The sequence below is a fragment of the Neovison vison genome, chromosome 2 (assembly GCF_020171115.1).
Source record: "Neovison vison isolate M4711 chromosome 2, ASM_NN_V1, whole genome shotgun sequence".
Taxonomy (NCBI): domain Eukaryota; kingdom Metazoa; phylum Chordata; class Mammalia; order Carnivora; family Mustelidae; genus Neogale; species Neogale vison.
Window position 1 is genome coordinate 80,357,487 of NC_058092.1, and position 22,269 is coordinate 80,379,755.

General features: G+C 45.1%; 1 protein-coding gene across 1 annotated transcript in view; it reads right to left on the bottom strand.

Moving 5' to 3' along the window:
- Nucleotides 1-22,269, bottom strand: part of ABCA4 (ATP binding cassette subfamily A member 4) — a 124,117-nt gene that overhangs the window by 33,318 nt on the left and 68,530 nt on the right. Inside the window, exons 19-30 of the mRNA XM_044238716.1 lie at nucleotides 21,263-21,437; nucleotides 19,377-19,508; nucleotides 17,927-18,066; nucleotides 17,322-17,459; nucleotides 16,166-16,359; nucleotides 15,169-15,253; nucleotides 12,032-12,237; nucleotides 11,621-11,669; nucleotides 7,519-7,784; nucleotides 5,165-5,289; nucleotides 4,601-4,699; nucleotides 3,609-3,795 (exon numbers count right to left, since the gene is read on the bottom strand). Coding sequence (XP_044094651.1) covers nucleotides 3,609-3,795; nucleotides 4,601-4,699; nucleotides 5,165-5,289; nucleotides 7,519-7,784; nucleotides 11,621-11,669; nucleotides 12,032-12,237; nucleotides 15,169-15,253; nucleotides 16,166-16,359; nucleotides 17,322-17,459; nucleotides 17,927-18,066; nucleotides 19,377-19,508; nucleotides 21,263-21,437 — 1,796 coding nt within the window. The remainder of the gene's footprint in view (nucleotides 1-3,608; nucleotides 3,796-4,600; nucleotides 4,700-5,164; nucleotides 5,290-7,518; nucleotides 7,785-11,620; nucleotides 11,670-12,031; nucleotides 12,238-15,168; nucleotides 15,254-16,165; nucleotides 16,360-17,321; nucleotides 17,460-17,926; nucleotides 18,067-19,376; nucleotides 19,509-21,262; nucleotides 21,438-22,269) is intronic.

Consider the following 22,269-nt stretch of genomic DNA (forward strand, 5'->3'; position numbering starts at 1 on the left):
ATTTACAGATTGCCTTTAAAACAGATCTGGAACTGGAAGCTGGTTTCACCTTTGCAAGATTCAAAAAGCACATGAGTTCGGCCACCAGGTGGCAGTATTACTTTAAATTTGGGTCTACGCAGTGTTGGTGCAGTTCTGGTCAGTCAAGAACCTCGGGTGTCAAGGGCACAACTCAGAGTAGCTAAGGGTATTTCTGGTGAAATTAAAAACACATCACACATACCATCACATACCATTTTTTTTGTTCTTATACACTTTCTGCCTCCTCCACCCCTTTCCCATTTTATTTCTCTTCAATTTACTTTCTTCACTTGGTTCCTCCAATGCTAGGAGAACTAGCATCTACTGAATGCTTACTGTGTGTCAGGCGCTTTGTTAAATGCTCTATATTCATTGTCTCCCTTAATCATTATACTCTTAGGGAAAAACTGTTGCTTTAATTTACAGTCGGAGAAACCGAGGTCGAAAGAGCTCAGCTAACTTGCACCAGGTCACAGAAGTGACCTGGGGTTGAGCTAGGATTTGAGCTAGGATGGAGCTAGGATTTGAACCTACATTGGTCTGTCTCCCTAGCCCTGCTCTTTTCACTCTATCACTTGCTTCTTAAGCTAAGAATGGCACCGGGGACCTGCCATGCTACCCTGGTAGAAACTAGGCTGGGAGAGTTGCTGGTGTCTGGTAATTTGTGATAAATTATTTTCTAAAAATTCTACCAAATAAAAGACTCCTACAGCTTGATCTCTGTGTATTCTAGAAGTCAGGAATGGAGCAGTTCCACATCAGGACCTGCCACCATTCAAAGACTGTTAGGACAGGAAGGAACCCTAGGGAAGACTGCAACACCACCCCCATTTTTCTGATGTGTACAATTTACTAGCTCTGAGGGAAGCCCATACGCTTTGGCTTTATTCCAGGCTGAATAGGAGAGTGTGTTTGAATGAGTGGGGTGAGTGGGGCTAACTGTGAGCATGCATGTATGTGTGTGTGTAAAAGACACACAAATACACACAGCACCTCCTGAGCTGATGCCTGAGATTCAACTTTGCTCCCAAGAGAAGCATCAGTGATAGTGAGGAAAAGCAGGAGTGATTAAGAAAAAAAACAAAACAAACAAAAAAAAAAAACCCAGAATCACAGGACTGGCTTGCCTTTTTCTATGACTCTGGCTATGGAGATCTGTTAAATTTTCCCACCAGGAACTAAGGACTAATTATTGAAAAGAAAAGTTCCTAAGCTAGGCAGGAAGTCTTGAAGGTAGGATCCACTGAGGAAACGAATTTCCACATAGCTCTGCTTCGCCTTCCTCCCCTGTGTTCCCAGCCAAGGACTCTTGTGCTGTGTCCCACTGCCTGATGTATCTGAACAGAAGCAGCCGAGGTTCCCTCAGTCATCCCAGAAGAAGCAAAGCTTCCTCTTGGGGTACAGAGAATTGGAACAAGCTCCCTGATTCCCTCTTCTGAGATCTCTGTGATGCTGCAGTAGCTGAATTGTGATTCAAAGAGAAAACGTACTGCTTGAGAAATATAAAGGTATATGCTTTTAGCAAATAAAAAAAGAGAAAGATAGGAGGATGCTCACAAACACAGACTCACTTATAGGCCAGCAGCTGTGACTGATGCTATGGCAAAATTTAGTTGTCCCCCATTATGTGCTCTGCCCTTCTGGGTATGCCATAGTAACGGACTTTTTTTTTTTTTTTTTAATTGGGTTCAAGGCCTCCCAGAATAAAGACTACAGAGTTTCCAGTCTTTCTTGATGTTTAGTTCTGGCTAATCGTGTATAAGAGAAAGTGCAAAGTGGTAGCTTCTGGAAATCTTCCTTAAAAGATAGAGCATCAGTATACTTTGCACTCTCTTTGTCTTCTATTTCTTCTGTTCCGCTACCAGGAAAGTAGATTCTGCCAGATTGGCCAATGAGGCTAAGGCGTGATTACCAGGGAGAAGCAACAAAACACAATGTGACAGACTGCCTGCATGAACTTTCACTTGAGAGGGATACAAACTGTGTCTTATTTTATCCACGGTCTGTTTGAGGTTGTCTTCGGTCAGTTTGAAGTTGTCTTCATTTGAGCTGAATATACTTCTAAATAATATAGTTCCTTTACCCACATTATTTCATTGATTTCTCATGATAACACTATGAAATAAGTAGTTATCTTTAACTTATAAATGAGGAAATGAAGGCTTAGAGAGGCCAAGTAACTAGCCTGGGGCTCTCTGACACCAATGCTGGTGCTCTTCCCACTAGGACACGCTGATTATCAGGGAATCGTTCATTCACTGGCAGATCATTAGAGAAGGCCACACAAGACCCAGTTCCATGCCAGTCAGCTGGGAGGCTTGTTAGCAACTGAAGACAGAGGAAGACTTCTCTGACCCCTTTCACTATCTCTGATGCCCCTGGGAGAGGCTCACTGGGGTGAAACATCAAGGAGTTCAGAACTCCCAAAAGAGGGCATCTGGGTGGCTTAGTCAGTTAAGCGGCTGTCTTCGGCTAAGTCGTGATCCCAGCATCCTGGGATTGAGCCCCACATTGGGCTCCCTGCTCAGTGGGGATTCTGCTTCTACCTCTCTCTCTGCCTGCTCGTGATCTCTCTCTCCCTCCCTCTCTTTCTCAAATTAATAAATAAAATCTTAAATAAAAAGAACTACCAAAAGAGGATGCTGCGCAGAGACAAATGTAGGTAACTGGCTATGTTTGTGTGTGTGTGCACACGCACATGTATGCAAGCAAGCAGCGTATGCATGTTGGTTACACAGCATGTGCCAAATGTCTTAATTAGGTTGTTAACAAGTGTGCAAATACATATGCATTTGAAGGGACACTACATTGTTTAAAATGGAAAATACTGAAAACTCACATGTTTGATGAGAGGTTAAACAAATTAAATGAAACAGTGGGACAGTATGCAGAGATTAAAAGTGATGATGTGTATGTATTTATTAACATGAACATATGTTCATGATATGTTTCTAAGTGAAAACAGCAGGTTTCAAAACAGTGTTTTGAATATAAGCCTGTATAGATAAAAAGCAAATATTATTGGTTATTTCCAATTATAGGATGATTTCTTTTCTTCAGACTTAACCATATTTTCTAATTTTTCTGTAACAAGCATACATGACTTGCATATATTTTTTCTTTTTTTAATGCTTTAAAAAAAAGATTTTATTTATTTGTCAGAGAGAGAGAAAGCACTAGCAGGGGGAGTGGCTGGCAGAGGGAGAAGCAGGTTCCTCGCTGAGCAGGGAGTCCAATGCAAGACTTGATCCTAGGATCCTGGGATCATGACCTGAGCCACCCAGGCAACCTGACTAGTATATTTTTTAATGTTTAAACTTGCTTTTTAAAAATTTATTTATTTATTTATTTATTTATTTTTATTAGACTGAAGAGGGAGTGCCTGGTGGAAAATGGAGTAACTAGTTGAGACAGTGCCTTTAAGCATGCCCCTCTGAGAGGACCTGAGGACTCCTCTGGGTCCTCCCTCAGCTCTCAGTTTGAAATGTTAGTCAGCTAGAAACTCAGGAGGCACAGTGCATTTTCCCCAATCCCTGCTGTCATGGGCAGACTCGGGGCCACTGGCTTCCCATGGAGGGTCGAGGTACCTGAGGGGGTGGGAGCCCCCCTGCGCCCTCAGGGCACTCAGGGAGCATGGTGAGCTTCTCTCTGGTGCTGCACATGCAGGAGGGCGAGGGGTCCTCTGGCGTCCATTTCTGCTTCTGGAACAGGTGGGTGATGTTCGGGGACACAGAAGGAGTCTTCCAGGGGGTTGAATTGACACAGGGGTACTCCCTCATGGAAGGCAAGAAAATATTTCACAAGTAGCTCCAGTTGATAAAAATCCCTAAAAATGAGAAATAGTGCCCAACCTTCTCCTTAGCCTTTCCTCTATCTCTGCAGACCCACATATTTTCTTCTTCTATTCTTGGAAGTTAGTTTCTGCTCAAAAAAACTCAAGACCAGAATTTTGTTGATTGACTAGGCGTGGGGCTGGGCAATAACTATCTACTTTGTGGACTGTTTTATCTCCCTTCTTCCTCCTGGTACCTCTAGCTGTTGAGAAACAGAACAAATAAAAGAGGAGCTGGAGCTGTGTCTGTTTGGGTCCTTACCTACAGCTCTGAAAACTACGGAATGAGAGAAGCCATTACAATTATACTGAAATTTAAGGATTCTTGGACTTCAATTGTCCTCTGTAACTCTCGTCTCTGTACTTACAGCAATTGAAAGTTATGTAATTAATGCCATTCTAGGTCCAGTTAAACAATTGCACATCCCCCATCTCCCTCCTTTCCCTGTTCAGATTCCTTTCAAATACACTGTGGGAAGCATATGTCAACTTAGTACGGAACTTTCTATATTGGGAGTTCTAGAAATACAGAGCTGCCCAGTGATGCAGGGGATTCCTAAGAGGTGGAGACACCCTTGCACTGGGTGTTGAAGGAGAGGTGGGTGAAGGTCAGGGATGAGGAAGCACCTGTGTAACAGAGAGCAGGATGGAGATGGGACCTCTCCTGACCTGCCAGCCTGGGACCCCACCCTCAGGGCTCCCCTGGGGCAGTCGTTGATGGGAGGACAGGGGCTCGCAGGGACTTACGGAAGCCACTCTTCCTTCAGGCAGCGGTTGCCAAAGCCCGGCTTGTTCAGGAGGATGTCTGCAAGTGCTGCCAGCTGCTCACTGCCTGGCTGGTCCAAACTAGACAGAGTGAGAGGGGCTCACTTGACAGATGCATGACTGGGACAAAGGGACAAAGCAGCTAACATGCAACTTGACAGACGTGCACGGAACAGCGGCTCCATGCTGGGCATGAATGCAAGCCACAGAACGCTGCCTAGGGTGGCTGTAGGGGGCTGGGAAGGGAGGGTGCTGCTCCCACAGTCCTGGCGATCTGCTGTCGTATCATGGCTGCGCCTCAAAAGGATGGAGTTCGACCTACTCATCCAACCTTTACTTTTTCTTTCCTTACACCTGGCAGTCCCCGTTGTCCACTTGGGGTCACTCTTCCCAAGTGACAGGTACATTAACTTCCTTTTGGAGGGCAGTCCAGGCCCCCTACCACATTGGTTGCTGTGGAAAGGGGAAGGTCCCTCCAAGCAGGCTGACCTGAGAGCCCCACAACCCATGGGGTGAATGATAACTTTTAGGGATGAGTCTACAGACCTGAAGAACGTGTACTGCTGCCCATACATCCAGGGGTGAAGGGTCAAAGCCGGATATTCACCAAAGGGAGGGACGACGAGGGAAAGCATCAGAGCCAAAAACACAAAAGTGGCTGGAAGGACAATCTGTCGGAAAATAAACACGGCAATGTGAGCTGTGGTATGCCAAAAGACAACCCCCCCAACAACACACACACTCTCATTCTTCTAAGCATTTATCTTGCAGAAGGTCAGTTTTCTGGGGAACATTATAAGAGAAGACATGCAAAGGAGAAAACAGACTGTTCTGGCAGCCACTGAAGAATGAATGAAGTAGGCCAACACTGAGCATTGAGGTAGCCAATCAATGTTCAGCCAGAAGTGAACTGTGTCTGTTGGTTTCTGCATCTGAATAAAAAAAATTTAAAAAAATTAAAAAATATTTTTTAAAAAAGAGTGCCAAAAACTATCTATAGGTTGAATGCAATTCCTATCAAAATACCAACAGCATTTTTCACAGAGCTAGAACAAACAATCCTAAAATTTGTATGGAACCACAAAAGACCATGAATAGCCAAAGCAATTTTGAAAAAGAAAAACAAAACTGCAGGCATCACAATTCCAGACTTTAAGTTATGTTACAAAACTGTAGTAATCAAAACAGTACGGTACTGTCACAAAAACAGAAAAATAAATCATTAGACCACAATGGAGAGCCCAGAAATAAACCCTCAATTAATCTTTGACAAAAGAGGAAAGAATAAGCCGTGGGAAAGAGACAGTCTCTTCAAAAAATGGTGCTAGGAAAACTATACTGCTACATGCAAAAGAATGACAGTGGACCACTTTTTTACACCATGCACAGATATAACTCAAAATGGATAAGACACCTAAATGTGGGAACTGACACCATAAAAATCCTAGAAGAGAGCACAGGAAGTAATTTCTCTGACATTGGCCATAGCAACATTTTTCTAGTTATGTCTCCTGAAGTAAGGGAGATAAAAACAAAAATAAAGAACTATTGAACCTACATCAGAATAAAATGCTTTTACACAGCAAAGGAAGTAATCAACAAAACTAAAAGGTAACCTACGGAGTGGGAGAAGATATTTGCAAGTGACATATCTGATAGAGGTTAGAATTCAAAATATATAAAGAACTGGTACAACTCAACACCCCCAAAACAAGTAATTCAATTTAAAAATGGGTGGAAGACAGGAAAGACATTTCTCCAAAGAAGACAGATGGCCAACAGACACATGAAAAGATGCTCAACAGCACTCATCATCAGAGAAATGCAAATCAAAACCCCAGTGAGATATCACCTCATACCTGTCAGATGGCTACAATCAAAAACACAAGAAACAGGTGTTGGCAAGGATGTAGAGGAAAAGGAGTCCTTGGTGGGGATGCAAACTGGTGCAGCGTCTATGGAAAACAGTCTGGAGATTCCTTAAAAAAAAATAAAAATAGAACTATCCTATGATCCAGTAATTGCAGAACTGTATATTTACCCCCAAAATACAAAAACACTAATTTAAAGGGACACATGTCCCCCTGTATTTAGTGCAGTATTATTTACAATATCCAAACTATGGAAGTTGCCCAAGTGTCCAAGGGTAGATGAATGGATAAAGAAGACATGAGACATATATAATAGAATATTACTCAGTCATAAAAAAGAATGATATCTTGCCATTTGCAATGACATGGATGGAGCTAAAGAGTATTATGCTAAGTGAAATAAGTAAAAGACAAATACCATATGATTTCACTCATATGTGGAATTTAAGAAACAAAACAACTGAGCCAAGGGAAGAAAAAGAGAGAAAGAGACAAACCAAGAAACAGATTCTTAACTATAAGAACAAGGTGATGGTTACCAAAGTGGGGAGTGAAACAGAGGAGTGTGCTGGTCATGATGAGCACTGAGTCACATACAGAACTGCAGAAATCACTCCCCGTATTGTACACCTGAAACTAATATAACACTGTGGGTTAATAATACTGGAGTTAAAATTAAGAAGTTAATTTAAGAAGAGAGTAAAAAGAAAAAAGAAGGCCAATGACGTTGATATGTAGGGTCATGTAGGGTCATAGCAAAAATGAATGCAAATATGACTTTATCCTTCACTGTAGAAATGAAAACAGTCTTTATATATATTCACTATTATTTTCTCTAAGCAGGCCAAACACGAAGAATCTTTATGTTACTAAGAATTGAAATCAAGGTGGCAAGGAGCAAGCAAAGCCGACAAGACCTAAAGAAAGTGCCCATCCCTGTTTGAAGCTCCAACAGGAGAAAGCCCAGGAGAGGAGGGAAGGTCAGGAGAGGGCAGGCAGCCAAGCGCAGGCAAGGACCGACAGTAATACCTGGGCCAGGAAGTCCTTGTGGCTGCGCACAGTGTGGTGGAACCGCTTGATCAGTAACGCCTGCACATGTTGGAGGAGCAGGGGCGCCCCTGTGTTGAGCCGGCTGCGGTGCTCAGGCTCAGGCTCCGAGGAGGGCCGGCCCCCCTGGGGAGGAGCTGGCTCCGAAGAGCAGCCATCTGAGCCCTGGGGAATCTGTCTGGTCTTATCTCTGGGACCCAGCCAGGGGTGTTGGAGGCTGACGTTTTCTCTTTTCTGTTGAGTGCCACCTGATTTGGAAGATTGAATTAATAAATTTAGAAAATTACTTGCAGGTTATGGCTTTCATGTGCTCTTTATTTTCTTACTGCTCTGGTTTTCCCTTTCATTTAAATTAGCAACAAAGTATCAGGCCAGGTCTGTTAATATGCTTTTAAACATTCTATTTTGGGGGGCACCTAGCTGGCTTAGTCAGCAGAGCCTATGACTCTTAAATTCAGGGGTCATGAGTTTAAGCCCCACATTGGGTGTGGAGCCTACTAAAAAGAAAATAAATAAATAAAAATAAAATGACAATTCTATTTTTTAGTGTAAATCATCCATAGACAGAATTACCTGAAATCCTTTAAAAATTCTCTACAGTAGCTAAAGAGAATGCCATATAAATGCATTGACAGAGAGGTCTAAAACATATAGCCAAGTAAAAAAAAAAAATCAACACTTCAGAGCAATATGTGTAATAAGATCACATTCGTGTTAGAGAGCACGTATATCACATATAACAAATTATATGTTATACACATATAAACACATACAGATATAAGAACAAAGCTCTCATGGAACACCTACCAACTATTAATAGAAGTTACCACTGCAGGGGGAGAGTTGGATAAGGGGTGGGGATGAAGGAGGAGGGTGATTTTAGCCTTTTTTTGGTATTATTTGAATTTTTAAACAGCAAAATATATTCATGTGTAAACTGTGGACTTAAGTAAAAGTCAGAATTGATTTTCTTTTTTTTCTAAATTCTTAGAGGCCACTGAGAAGTGGTGGAAAGGCTAAGAGTTAGGTGACCTGGGTTTGAATCCTGACTCTTACTAGATGCATAAATTGGACTGTCTGAATCCAAGGTTTCTCCTCTGTAAAATGAAAATAAAAACATTTCACAGAATTGTTATGAGGATTAAACGAGCTAATATGTAAATATGCTTTAAGAACTACTCACTGCAAGTCATTAGTTATGTTGAAGCTATAGTTCATCATCACTGATTAATGTTAATTTTGTAGAAAGTGTTGTTGGACATAGAGGGAGAGCCTAGAGGACCGCTGGTTGGTCTCTAGCTGCTTTCCTAACCTGTCCTAAAGTTCTCCAGCACAAGGGCAGCTGCAAAGGGAGTTGGGTCAGCCCAGTCATCCTTCCACTTAACACTCATCGACTCCTGCAATGCCTCAACCTGGCTTCCTCAGGCTCACTCACGATCTAGTGCCAGAGCCCCAGTGTTCCTGCCTCCTTTCCCTAATCTGGGGTCAGATTTTTTTTTTTTTAAGATTTATTTTATTTTTTGGTAAGATTTTATTTATTTATTCGACAGAGAGAGAGCATGAGAGGGGGTAGGGTCAGAGGGAGAAGCAGCCTCCCTGCTGAGCAGGGAGGCCGACTTGGGACTCGATCCTGGGACTCCAGGATCATGACCTGGGCTGAAGGCAGTCGCTTAACCAACTGAGCCACCAGGTGCCCCAAGATGGATTTATTTTAAAGAGAGAGTGAAAGAGTACGAGCAGAAGAGGGGAAGAAGGTGAGGGAGAGAAGAAGCAGACTCCCTGCTAAGTAGGCAGCCCAATGCAGGGCTATAGATCACACTACTGTGAGATCATCACCCCAGATGAAACCAAGAGTTGGGTGCTTAACTGACAGAGTCACTAAGGTGCCCCGTGAGCTCAGATGTGTTGTGTGCTGTGGTTGGCCCTTCTTCTGGTAGGATCCCATGAGCTTTGCTCTCTGATGGCCCATCCAGACTGGAGACCACTGTGGAGGCAAGAGCTGAGGGTGCCAGTGGAGGGCAGTTAGAACCCTATTTGTTCCTGGCTTCCTGCTGCCCTCTAGTGGTCAGTGGCTGTGAGCCACACCTTTAGAGGCCACACTGAATCTTTTGGTACCTTGAAACTTGGTACCCCAATAGATAGCTACAAGTTCCTTCAGATTTTGGAGATAAGATCAGAAAATGTCATCCTCTAAAACTGAGCCAAATAAAACATGCATTTATCCATCTGAAAAATGGGAGGCAGTGAGAGTGTGGACTTGGTCCTAGTTTGAGAGCTAAAGCCAGGGAGTAAGACTCAGAAGCCTGTTTGACTTTAAAGCAAGTTATCCAATCTGTGTGAGCTCAGTTTCCCCCAGATGGGGCCAACCCCTGTCTTAGCGGCCTCATGCAATTATAGTGACAATCAAAACAATACATGTTACATGCTCTATGAACTATCAAGGGCTAAAATTTTTGAAGTAAAAGATGATTTGTAAATTAGGATGTTGCTTAATCTTAATCAGAAATCACATACTGTGTTAAAACTTGGCACATATTAACTCATTCAACTGAATAATCCTAAAAGTTGGGTACTATCATTTGCCCCATTTTGCAGATGAGGGATCTGAGGTGCAAATATGCTAAGCATTTATCCAGAGCTACTCTGCAGATTGTGGAGCCAATTGTGGAGCTCTCTCTTACTCTAGAGGCTACACTCTTAACCTCAATCCCTGCAGGCTTCTTTGGAACACCCTACTCTATGCCCAGGCTGACCAGTCTTCTGATGTCCAATTTCTCTTCACCTGAGAAGATCTAACTATTAAGGAGTATTTGGGGCTGATGAAAGCCCCAACTCTTGAAAACATCACAGCTTCTGATATAAATTTGTATATTTTCATCCTCATCTTGGTTAATGTAAGCCTTCGTCTTTGGGTGACCTGGGAAAATTCCATTTCTGTGTCTTTAAAGCTGGAAAGAACACCTGGGTCCCATGGTGAGTTGCCCCTGCCCTCTCCGGCAGACTGCCCTTCCCTCCCAACTCTGTCAGGATTCCTGCTTCTTCTGGCCACCACACGACTCATCTGGGCCAGGCAGCACATTTGGGCTGCTGTATTTGACCACTGGTAGTTCTAGGCATAGCTGCTAAACAGACATCTGGGACCACTTATGAAGCAAGATGAAAACCATATATCTTAAGAGTTGGCATCAGAAACTTCACAGGGAGGAAATGGTCTTTGCACAGGAAAATACTATGATGTTACTATACTGGGTAGAAAAAGGTAACCAGTAGCAGGAGCCCAGGGCATCGAAGGAGAATGGCATGCAGCTTTGCCCGTGAACAGGAGAGAGGAAAACAGAATGGAGAGCGAGGAGCCAGACAGAGGATTTTATCAGTGTGGGTGGATGCCTTTTATTCTATCAGAAGTGGCCTGTGTCATGGCAGGTAATCCCGCCTATATGTCCCTCTCCCTATACCCTATGCTTCAGAGTAAACTCACTCATGAATGCTTTGTGTGCCTCTGGGGTTTTGGTAGAAATCACAGGGCTAGTTGGTGCCCGGGCTCACACGTGTAGAAGAGAGACCCCCAAATCCACAGAAGTTATGACTTCCACAGTGGCAAGTTTCCATAGGGCACTAAAGGAAGGTTCAGAATAATTTTATCTCTTTCTCAAAGAGGCCAGAAGATTCCAGCTGGCATCTGGGTTGTATTCACTGTCACCATTATCTCTAGGGACTCTGTGGGCTGTCACTCATGCAGACAGGAGTGGATCAGAGGCCTGGTGGAGATAAGAGGAGTAGATGAGGACAGTGAGGTGGCAGGTATTGGAGACCCGAAAGTGGGATGAGAAGCTTCGGGGTGGTGAAGCTCCCAGCCTGACCTCCTTAAGAATCCTGATTCACCTGGAGTCTTTCTACCCAGATCTAATTCCACTTGTCATTCCTCTGTCCTTAAAAGGAACTAAGAATGCAAAATGTATGATATTGGGGGGTCAGTTAAATACAATGGACGAGAATTTCCTGCTTTGTTTTTCATAAAATTTTCCTTTGATTTTCAATACAGAGCTTGGGGAGTATGGTGAGGGAACACACTCTGGACCCATACCAGCAAACAGAGGTCCTGAATCAGAATCCTCCGTGACCTTCAGAAAAATCTGTCAAAAAAGGAAAAAGAGAACATTTGGTTTAGGCATTCCATTCTCAGAAAAAAATCTAACCCTAGCTCAGTTTTGTTGGGTACTACTTCCTAATGGAAGGAAAATATGTTGTGATTTATCTAAGAACATGGTCTTCTGGCAATACAAAAGTATATGCACACAGGGACCTCAGCCACGTGAAATCTGTTTCTGTATGGACAGAGGCATGAGAGAGTGAGTCAAAAATGAAACTAGCTGCTGTACCTGGGTGGGAGAGTTATGGCTTTTGGCCCTTATGAAACGTCCCCCTAGTATTGGACTTCTGCAAAGAAGCTCCTTTTCTGCTTCCTGATGGAAGCCAGCTGGGATCTCTGTCTTACCTCTTCCAGGGGAGTGTCAGAAATTCCAAAACTGCTGAGCCCCAGGTCGGCTAGTGTGTCCTCTAGCTCTCTGAAAAGGCTGGCATATGCTCTCTGCTTGAAATTCTTATTTGGAAGAAGGAAGATAAGTTCTTGACCAATGCATTCCACCAGCTTTGCCTCTGGAACATGGTGTTGTATCATATCCATCAGCTCATTCACATCTCCTAGGACAAAAAAAAAGAGAGAGAGAGAGAGAGAGAGAGACTGACATCAACTCTGTCTTCCAGAACTGAACCTGTGAGACTGCGAGCTTGCTCACATCCCCTACTTTCTTCCACTTCCCATTTGAGGAAGGAGCATTTCATTCCTCAGTAGTGACTCCTCCAGAGGAATAATGCTGCCTCCCTTCTGTTTTGGCTTATTTGGCCCTGTGAAGGGCACTGAGAGAGAGAGGGAAAGGGAAGCCACAGCACTCCCCACTTAACCAGTCAGGGAAACTTGGGGAGGTCATGCAATGCTCCTCTGCTAGTTTTCTCCTTTGTGCAATCAAATGTTCTGTCCCTTGCAAACTATGTAACATCAAGCAGTTTTGTTTTTTAAATCGGTTCAAAGGGGAAAACTGGCACCCACTCACTTTACTGTTATTTATTATTTATGAGGACTGGATGAGTTAATACCCACATAGCACTTGGAATAACATGTCTGGTGCCTAGGTAAATATTAGCTGCTACCCTAATCATAAACATCATATCTAGTAAGAAAGTTCTTATCATTATTGTTGCTCATTTTAATTCAACACAGGCTTGAAGGTTAAGTCAAAGTTGCTTTCATTTTCCTTGTCTGGTCCAAGCTATAGGTCACTTGCCCGAGATGCATACCTGGGATTGGTGCCCAAGACGGAGAAGAACTCGCCTTCCTAAATCACACACCAGTGCTTGGTCTAATTCTTCGAAGGAATAAGCCGTTTCCCTTGAGACTGCACCTGCCTGTTCTAACTAACAAAGTAACCAACCTTAACACCCTGATCCAGGAAACGAAGGGGAGCAGGAAGCTGTGGTGTCAGACTGGAGTGGGGGGGATGGAGTGTGGGGTGTACAATGTGGGGCACGAGGAAATGTCCAGTAACAAGTATTTACCCGACACACTCATACAGTCAGAATTTTTATTTGTATGCACAAGTATGTATTACTTTGAAATTAAAAATCTAGTTAAAAAATTTTAAAGCTTGTATGTGAAGAGACAGTTCCCTATTATCTTGAGAAGCAGGTCAAAGGGAGATTCTAGGGACTCAGAACCCAGGTCTCATGCATTTCTGCCAAGCAGTCCTCTCAATTAAGGCCATGTGGTGGGTTCTTTGCTTCCTTTGTTTTAAAAGTGACCCATGTGGAGGGATTTCATGGCTTTCAATCCATGTCCTTCTGTCTAACTGGACTGGAAGGCTGGTTTTATGTCAGATTTACAAAGAGGACTCAATTGTCTTTAGCTCTGGGATGACTTCACACAGGGGCTGGAGGGCTCCTTGTGTGAGGAAGCAGCTTTGCCCTAAACAGCTCTCCGGGGGTCATGCGCATTGTTCTCTGAGGAAGGAAATGGAGCTGAAGCTGCTGGATTCCCAGGAATTGTGTCTTAGTCGTGTGTGTCAGCCTTCCAGAGGGAGTCCTGGAGGGCAGCAGGCTTGTAGTGCCTGGCAGGGAGGTCTCCGTGTGTGTGGTGGACAGTTGTGTGAGAGGGAAAAGCCTTAAGAGGAACTAACTGGGGAGCAGAATGATCTTCTTTCTCTTATTTGGGGCATGAGGCATGAGGGAGTGAGTCAAAAATGAAACTAGCTGCTGTACCTGGGTGGGGGAGTTATGGCTTTTGGCCCTTATGAAATGTCCCCCTAGTATTCGACTTCTGCAAAGGAACACTACTGTGTTCCTTCCTATGGTTCACAGCATCCCTCTTATAGTAAAATAAATAAATAAATAAATAAATAGACATTTGTTTAGAAATAAAGGAATATTTTTAAAAAATTACTCTAGCCAGCAGGCCCTGTTTCCAACTTGATTTGATTCCTGTATTGGTTTTTAAAAATTATCCATGTCTTGACCAAGATTTGTCCTGGGAGGGAACTTCAGCAAGTGGGGAAAGACCCACGGCAAGGCAGACTAGGGAAAAGACACAGAGCTGTCACGTGAAAGGATGTGTTCCTGGGTGCCGCAGGTTCTGTCCATGCAAAGAGTGGGTAAGAGAGTGAACGTGACGCAGGCCTGGGCATTTTCCCTCAAATTTCAAGCATGTTATATAAATAGTGTCTAGTTTTCCTCTTTCCCCAGGCTTCAGTTAGTAAATTCTCCAGACAGGAAAAAAAAAAATTGTGCTAAATAGAGAACTCTGTATTTTCTTTGCTAAGCAGATAGTTCCTCCACCATTGCATCATCAACCTGGGTCAGTACACGGGTCTCATTTTGCTCCTTTTTAGGGATGTGGGGCGTGTGGTCTTCCATTTGCAAAGACACCCCAGATGTCGGATGGAAGTGAGCCTTCACGGAAGACAGCAAGAGCTGTTGGCAAGCACTCTGGGTCCCTGAGGTCAGATCCTGTGGGATGAGGGCTTCCAGCGAGAGCCTCTTCAACATCTCCTGGAGGAGCCCCTGATGAGGTTTAATGCACCCTTACTCAAGAGAGAACTGTTAGGAAGTTGGGATACTGAGGCAAAAGTCAGGAGTGTAACAAGGATGAGTGACTTGCTGTCTACTCTGTGCAGTCCGACTCTCTGGAAAAGTTCACTCTGAGAGCCGTTTGTCACTATGGCTTCACCCGAGGGCCTCATCTGGGACCTACAGTAGCCCTTCTCCCCACACTTAAGTAATGCTGCTTGGAACCAGGACAGAAGGACATAGGAAGGGAGGCTTAACATGGGCCACTGACGAGCAGTGAACAAAGACTGGATTCATCAATTAAGGGAGGAGGCCCTTAGGCCCAGGGCTTTAAAGTCTCTTTGGGAATGGAAGAGAAGGTCAAAGGGAAAGATGAGCAACTTCATGACCATGGGCTTGAGAGATACACAGAGTGTTCTCTTTTCTCCCATTATGTTTGACAACAGGACACACCCAACCATACCAAGAGATGATCACAAAACAAGAACCAAGACAGAGCCTGCCCCAGGACCTTACCGTCCAAGACTTGTTCCGGAGTTATCTCATCGATGTGGGCTGGACACCTGCTTGAGAAACCCTCAGACGCACAGCTGCAGTTCCCCTACAACAGACAGGCGTCAGTCGCTTGAACAGAGAGCAACAGCACCTGAAAGGCACCCCTGGCTCGTCATTATCTTGCGACAGCTGTAGGTTGCCTATGCAAGACGTTTTGCTCCTCTGACCCTGTGGAGGCCCACTGGCCTGTGGACGTCCACCCAGGACAGGAAAACCTGGAGGCAGCCTGACCCTAATATCATGGCAGCGGGAGGCCTAGGTCATGCTACAAAGTAACCAGCCTGACCACTCCAGGAACGGTGCCTGGTCTCCAGGAGGCCAGAGGGCATTCCTAATGCTTTCTCTCACTTATCGCCTCCATGTCCCTGACAAGCAGAAGCTGAACTGATCGGTTTCCTTTTCTGTGTGCAAAGAACCAACACTGACAAGCAGTTAAGGAATTTGCCTGTGATGACACAGTCCTCCACCTTTCAGCTACCCAGACCCAAACCTGGTCTCCTGCCAATGCTGAGGGGGTCTCTGCTAATGGGTATTGTCTGGCTCTATCATTTTCAGGTTATAGAGTTCCCAAGAACGCCTTTCCTTGGCTTTCATTTCCCAGCGGACTTTGGGCTTAGTTAGGGAACATAAGCTTTGGAATGAAACATAGGAGGCCTCAGTAGCCACTCTCGGATTCCCAGCATCCCACCTTGCAGCCCGAGACATTTCTGTGGCTACATGCCACATGAGTATGCCGCGTTCTAGAGTACCGTAATCTCAGCTTGTTTCATGTGGGGTAAAGCATCTCTGTGGGAGGGTTCAGAATATCCATTTTTCAAAATCTGCCAAGAGTTTCAGGAACAAGGAGGTTGATCCTGACCACTAGAGCCCGACTGGGGTAGAGATGCCAGGGATAGCATCACTACCTCGTGCATTTCTCCGGACCCAACATGGGCTCTTGCCCTGGGCACACACATACCTCATAGCCTGTTCTTTGGCTCTGGATGTTTTTCATCTTGCGCACCAGGGTTAAGTAGAAGCCCGTGCCGAAGCAGTTCTTCAGGAAGAGCGGGGTGCCGGAGCAGTAGAGCCTTCCCTGGGAGATGATGGCAATGCGGTCCCCGAGGAGGTCGGCCTCGTCCATGTGGTGAGTGGACATGATAATGGTTCTGCCTGCAAAGGCAGAGGTCAGGGGATCACCAGACGGGCCCGGGCAGGGCTGGAGGGAAAAGGGTGTAGAACAGTCTCTCTGTGACATGGGCATGAAAACTCGAAGTGGATCAATAAAAAAGAGTATTCTGCAGCAAAGTCCAGAATACTGGAATAATAACATTTTCTAGCATCCTGCTTGCTGTCAAGCACTGTCACATACAGTCCCTCTTCTGACTTTGGACCCACTTCCAATAAATCACTGTGTAGGGGACATATTTATTACAGCCAGCATCTATTGAGTGCCATATGTATGTACTCTCTGGATCATTATGCACTTCACTTACAGTCTTTGCAAAGAACACACACATACTTGGAAACCAATGGGAGATGTCCTTAGAAGAAAACAGTAATGAGGATGCCAGGATGGCAAACTGACAGTGGGATTGAGCCATGCCATCACGTTCACAGCCCCTCTGAGCTCTGCCTGCCATCTTTCTGGACCTGCCCCCTCTGGTTAGAAGGTGCTGGGAGAGAGGGAAGCATGGCCCCCTCTGAGACACTGCTATCTGCTGTAGTCCTCTGGAGCACTGGACATGTGCATGCCATCCTCACCCCTGGTCCTGAGTGACCTTCTGACAGCCACAGAGTTTTCTGGATGTCTGCATGTGACTTGCATCTTTTTAGTCAAAGAGGAGTTTCACCTAGAGCTGCATACCTTGCTCCAGGCAGAGGGGCTGCAGGTTGAGAGAACCTTTTAGAATATTTAGGGAAGTAGGCTGCTCCATCAGTGACCTCCTGTCTCTATTGGTGTAAATATTTCAGGAGGCTTCCATGGGACTCCGGCTCACTCAGGTCACTGGCCGCACCCTGTCAGAGTGTAGTCATGGCTATTAAGTATGCTCAGGTGCAAAGCACCATGGTGAGAGCCAGGATCACAGACAAAGGCACTATGAGAGCTCAGGGCACCAAGCAGTGGCCATTACCTGAGCGATACTTCAAGAGCAGGTCCCAAATTGAGCGTCGCGAGTAAGGGTCCACTCCAGAGGTGGGCTCATCCAGAATGACAACCTTGGCACCTCCCACAAAGGCAATGGCAACAGACAGCTTCCTCTGCATGCCACCTAGAGTTTGACACAAGGCAACAGGGTCACAGGGCCATGGAGGACGGGAGGAGAAAGGCCCAGGGCTGGTGGCATAAAGGGGACCGTGCCTTATATCCGGAAGCAGCTTGATGCTGCCTCCTTAGATGTTTATACAGTGTTCAAAACCTAGTGGTGTGCAGGCCTCTTTAAATGCAGAAAAGGCAAGAAATGCAGAAGTGCAGGAATAGAGAAGACCATTTAAAGGCTATTCTCACATTTTAGTTCAAACCCATGAGCATCAAAACAAATATAGCCTAGGCTGCTACAAGACAGTGGGGTTCCATGAGGGAAATGATCCAGAGGTGGGTTCCTCTAAGGTGCACAGAGTAACTTTAGAGACATGCTCCTGCTCTTAGGAGGTTTCTTAGAAGCCTCCCCTTCTGTCGGTGTCCTGGAAGACAATGGATTTGCCATCCGTAGCCCTCTCTTTTTCCAATACCAAGCACCTGATAGATCCTGCGCTTCTTCGTTCCTCTTGTGGTGGAGGCCTGTGTCCTCCAACATGGCTTCCATCTCCAGCTGGGCCTCCTCCCAAGACTTCCCTTTCAGCTGGGCATAGAACAGGATGTGTTCAGCCACTGTGAGGCTAGGGGACAGGGCAGTGAGAGAGGCAATGGGTTCAGCAGTTCTACCTCTAATGATTCACCTTACAGGAATAAGTAAGGATGAGCACAAAGTTTTAGCAGTGAAGATGTTCATTGTGGTGTTGTTAATAATACAAAACAAGGGATGCCTGGGTGGCTCAGTGGGTTAAAGCCTCTGCCTGCAGCTCAGGTCATGATCTCAGGGTCCTGGGATCAAGTCCTGCATTGGGCTCTCTGCTCGGCAGAGCCTGCTTCCCCACTGCTGCCTGCCTCTCTGCCTACTTGTGATCTCTCTCTCTCTGTCAAATAAATAAATAAAATATATTAAAAAAAATACAAAACCAAACCAAGCCCAGATCCTGTTAAATATCTAATAAGAGAGGACAGTACATTAATACAATGGTGTAGTATATAAACATAAGAATTATTTTATTGAAGAATATATAATAACATGAAAATGCTCATATCTTGAGTGAAAAAAACACAATTGCATTAAAAATGGCTGATTACAAAATCATATGCAGAGCTTTACTCTCCTTTGTAATGTTAAATAATATATGTATACACGCATAGGAGAAAGTTCTGAAAAATCATATACCAAGGTGTGAACCATGGTTATCTCTGGATGGTGAAATGACAGGTGACTTCTATTTTCTTCTTTTAATCTGTATTTCCTCCCTTCTTTTCTTTTCTTTCTTTCCTATTTTTTTTTTAGCCATTTATTTGACAGAGACAGAGACAGTGAGAGAGGGAACACGAACAAAGGGAGTGGGAGAGGGAGCAGAGGCCTCCCGCTGAGCAGGGAGCCTGATGCAGGGCTCAATTTTAGGACTCCAGGATCATGACTGGAGCCAAAGGCAGATGTTTAACTGACAAAGCCACCCAGGCACCCCATATATCACCTTTTAAATCATAAATAGAAGTTTGGGGGAAAAGCAACTGAAAAGCCTCCTAAAAAGTCAGTTTTTAGTGCCTGGCTTAAGAGAGAAAAAGGAACAATGGTCTCCTCTCTTGTTCCCTGAGAAGGAATATTTCAGGGTGAGTGAGGGGCATCTGTCAGAGAGTGGGATGCATTACTCTTCTGAGGAGGTAGACCTCTACTCCCAGTGCCAGAGGCATAGTCCGACTTTCTGAAGGACACTTCTCATAGCAAACATGACCAAGGACCTTGAACAGGGGGAAAGCAAACAAGAATACTACCTCCTGGCCCCCATACTGGCATCCTTGAGCTCAGGCCTAGAGAACATGTGTGTTGGTAGGGGGCAGGGTGGGAATAAGGAATGGAGAGGGTCTCAGTTCCTGTTCTACTTACTGGTGGAACAGGATGTTGTGCTGCGGACACATGCCAAGACTCTGCCGGACTTCATCCAGACTGGTTTCAATGTCCTTTCCCCCAATGAGCACTGTCCCTGATGTCGGTGGCAACAGACCCGTCAGGATTGACCTGCCAAATGCAGGAGTCAGTGGCGGAAAAGATGACCTTTGCCAGCCCCAGACTCCAGAGTTGCTGAGGACTCTCACAGTGACTTCTGCCTTGACTCTCAGTTGAACCCAAACCACGATCAGCTGTGGGGACCAACAATTTCCCAGACAGGCCTTAGATGCAGTGTGTATATCCAGCCCCTACTGCGGATGTCCACATCTGCCCTCTCTGCTTCTCTTTAATTCCTAGGGCCCCAGGCAGGCCCTGATGGGTCCTCAGGGTTCCCAGCAGCCCAAAATTCCCTACGGAAGAACCCTGTCTGGCTCAGTAATCACAGCCTGGTGCTGTAGGGCTCAGTGGAAGGTGTGCAGAGCATAGGTCAGTACAGTGCCTGGTATAATGATTATGAAGCATAGGGGAGGGGTCTTAATGACAGCTCAGTCCTTCAATACGTATTTGTTGATGAAGTGATTGAAGGCAGGCAGAGGAATTACCACCAACAATATCATTTCTGGATTCAAAACAAAAAGCTCAATATCCACTTCGGCTTTTTTTTTTTTTTTTTTTGTAAAATGGGAAATAATGGTGCCCACACCTCATGGGTTTGTTGTGAGGGTTTAATGAGTTTATACTTGTAAAGCACTTAGAACTGTGCCAGGCCAGCATAAAGTAAAACTCGAAAGTATTAGGACTGTTCTTACTGAACTGTGTGTTTCAGGCCCCAGGGGAAGTGGCATTTGAGGAGTTGAAGCAGTACTGTGTTCGCTGTGAGAAGACCCGAGGTCTTGGGTGGTGGTCTGGGCCTTCTGACCGTATGAGTCAACAAGGTGAGCAGTCAGTTGAATTTAGTGCTGTCTGGCCCAGCCAGCTCCCTCCCTGAGTGAGTTCAGATACAATCTCGGGTTACCTGAACTTGTAGTTAGAAGCTGAAATCTCTGTTGATCAACCGCTAGAGGGAAACAGAACCAAATGTAATGGCACCAGCCCCACATTCCTCCCTCAGAGAACATTCCAGCGTAGGGTGTATACTGCTGTTCCTTCCTGGCGCTCTGGAAGAGGTCATAGGACTTGAAGACCGTGTAACGCAGGATTTCCCTGCCCCTTGAGAGGGCTGCCTCTGCCGCTCCTTAGGACACCTTAGCTAGCCATGTTCTTCTTTTCAGCAGATGGCGCTCTGGGCCCTTAAAAAGCTAGGGAAGCTTCCAGACCTTTCAGCCCGAACTTGATCTTCAGTTGCCCCGTGTTCCCTCACCAGGGCCCTCTACCGAGCACACCCTTTTTACTTTCTCCAAAACAGGTAGGTAAAGAATCCTCTTTGAAAATAAGTAGTTCTCTGTGGAACCAGGGCACGGGATGGTGATGGCCGTGACTTCAGCACCATCACTGATGGTGGTAACTCTGGAGAGGGTGGGATGTACGGACACGTTTACAGTGTGAGAGGCCAGACAGCTGAAAAAACCTGCCTCTTGCCCTCAAGTCGATGACCCCAGGAAGTCAGTTCAACTCCCTAGATGTCCACTTTCCCAGCACACAAAGAGGGCAGTAAACTCACTTCAACTCCCTCTCCCACTTCTTGTGAGGATCAAATAAAACAACATACATGAATGAGCTCTGAATACTGCGGTGTGCTTTACATATTATTCAGACACCAATACATAGTACATTTTTGTCACTAACACTCGATGGAAAAGAGTAGACTGCAGCTAATGAGGCAGAACAGGGCCAGAAAATGATAGGACAGAAGAGCAATCCAGGCTCTTTGCCTGAAAACTCACAAGGTGGTGGTCTTTCCTGCTCCATTGTGACCTAAGAATGCCGTGATCTGGTTCTCATAGAAGGTAATGTTAAGACGGTCCACAGCTGGTCTGCTGTAGGTATCAAAAATCTTCACCAGATTTTTCACACACACCCCAGGAACCAAGCCTGGAAGTTCACGTTCAAAGAAGGAATCTTGGAAGAAAAAAATGAACATGATGTAAATATAATGCTTTAATGTACACCTCCTTCAAGGCTCGATCTCCAGACCACTGTCTTTTGGTCCCATGACTTTAGGTGGGACCTTTGTAAGGACGACTACAAAATAATCATGGTAATAATAGTACCTAACATTTATTGAGCAGTTACTATGTACCAGGCATTGCTTAAGTGCTTCATATGTATTACCTCATTTAACCCTTATAGCAGCTCTATGGAGATAGATGTTATTATACCCATCTTTATAGATGGGGAAACCTAAGGCACAGAGACATCAAATTTCCAATCAAGGTCACGCAGCTCATGAAAGGCACAGCTGGAATTTGAACCCAGTGTGCACTCACCATATATATGGAGAATCAGCCTGAAGCTCAGTCTTCAGCTCAGGCTGTCATTTCCAACAGTCTGTAGGGTATATCCTCATGGGCTTCTGGTAGCAGCTCAGGCTCCTTATCTTCCTCCCAAAACAACTTTCCCTCAGACTCTCCCATGTCCATTCCTCTAACTGTTCTTCTCCTGGTCACCTTGGCTCAAGCTCTTGTGTTAATTTTGTCTGAAGGGGACTTCCTGCTCCTTAGAACTTGAGAGTTTCTCGGTTACTAAGTAGGATGGTCCACTCTTTCTCATCACTGTCCCTCGAACTCCAAACCTCTAACTCATCCATGCCTTTCCAGTGCAGACCCTCATGACCGTGCTGTCTACTTCTCCCAACTTCCAGTCCCCCTCTGCTAACAAAGTACCACTTACTTTGTTAACATTGTAGCTGTGTAACATTGACTCCCTTGCAAAACAATATCCTTCTCCTATG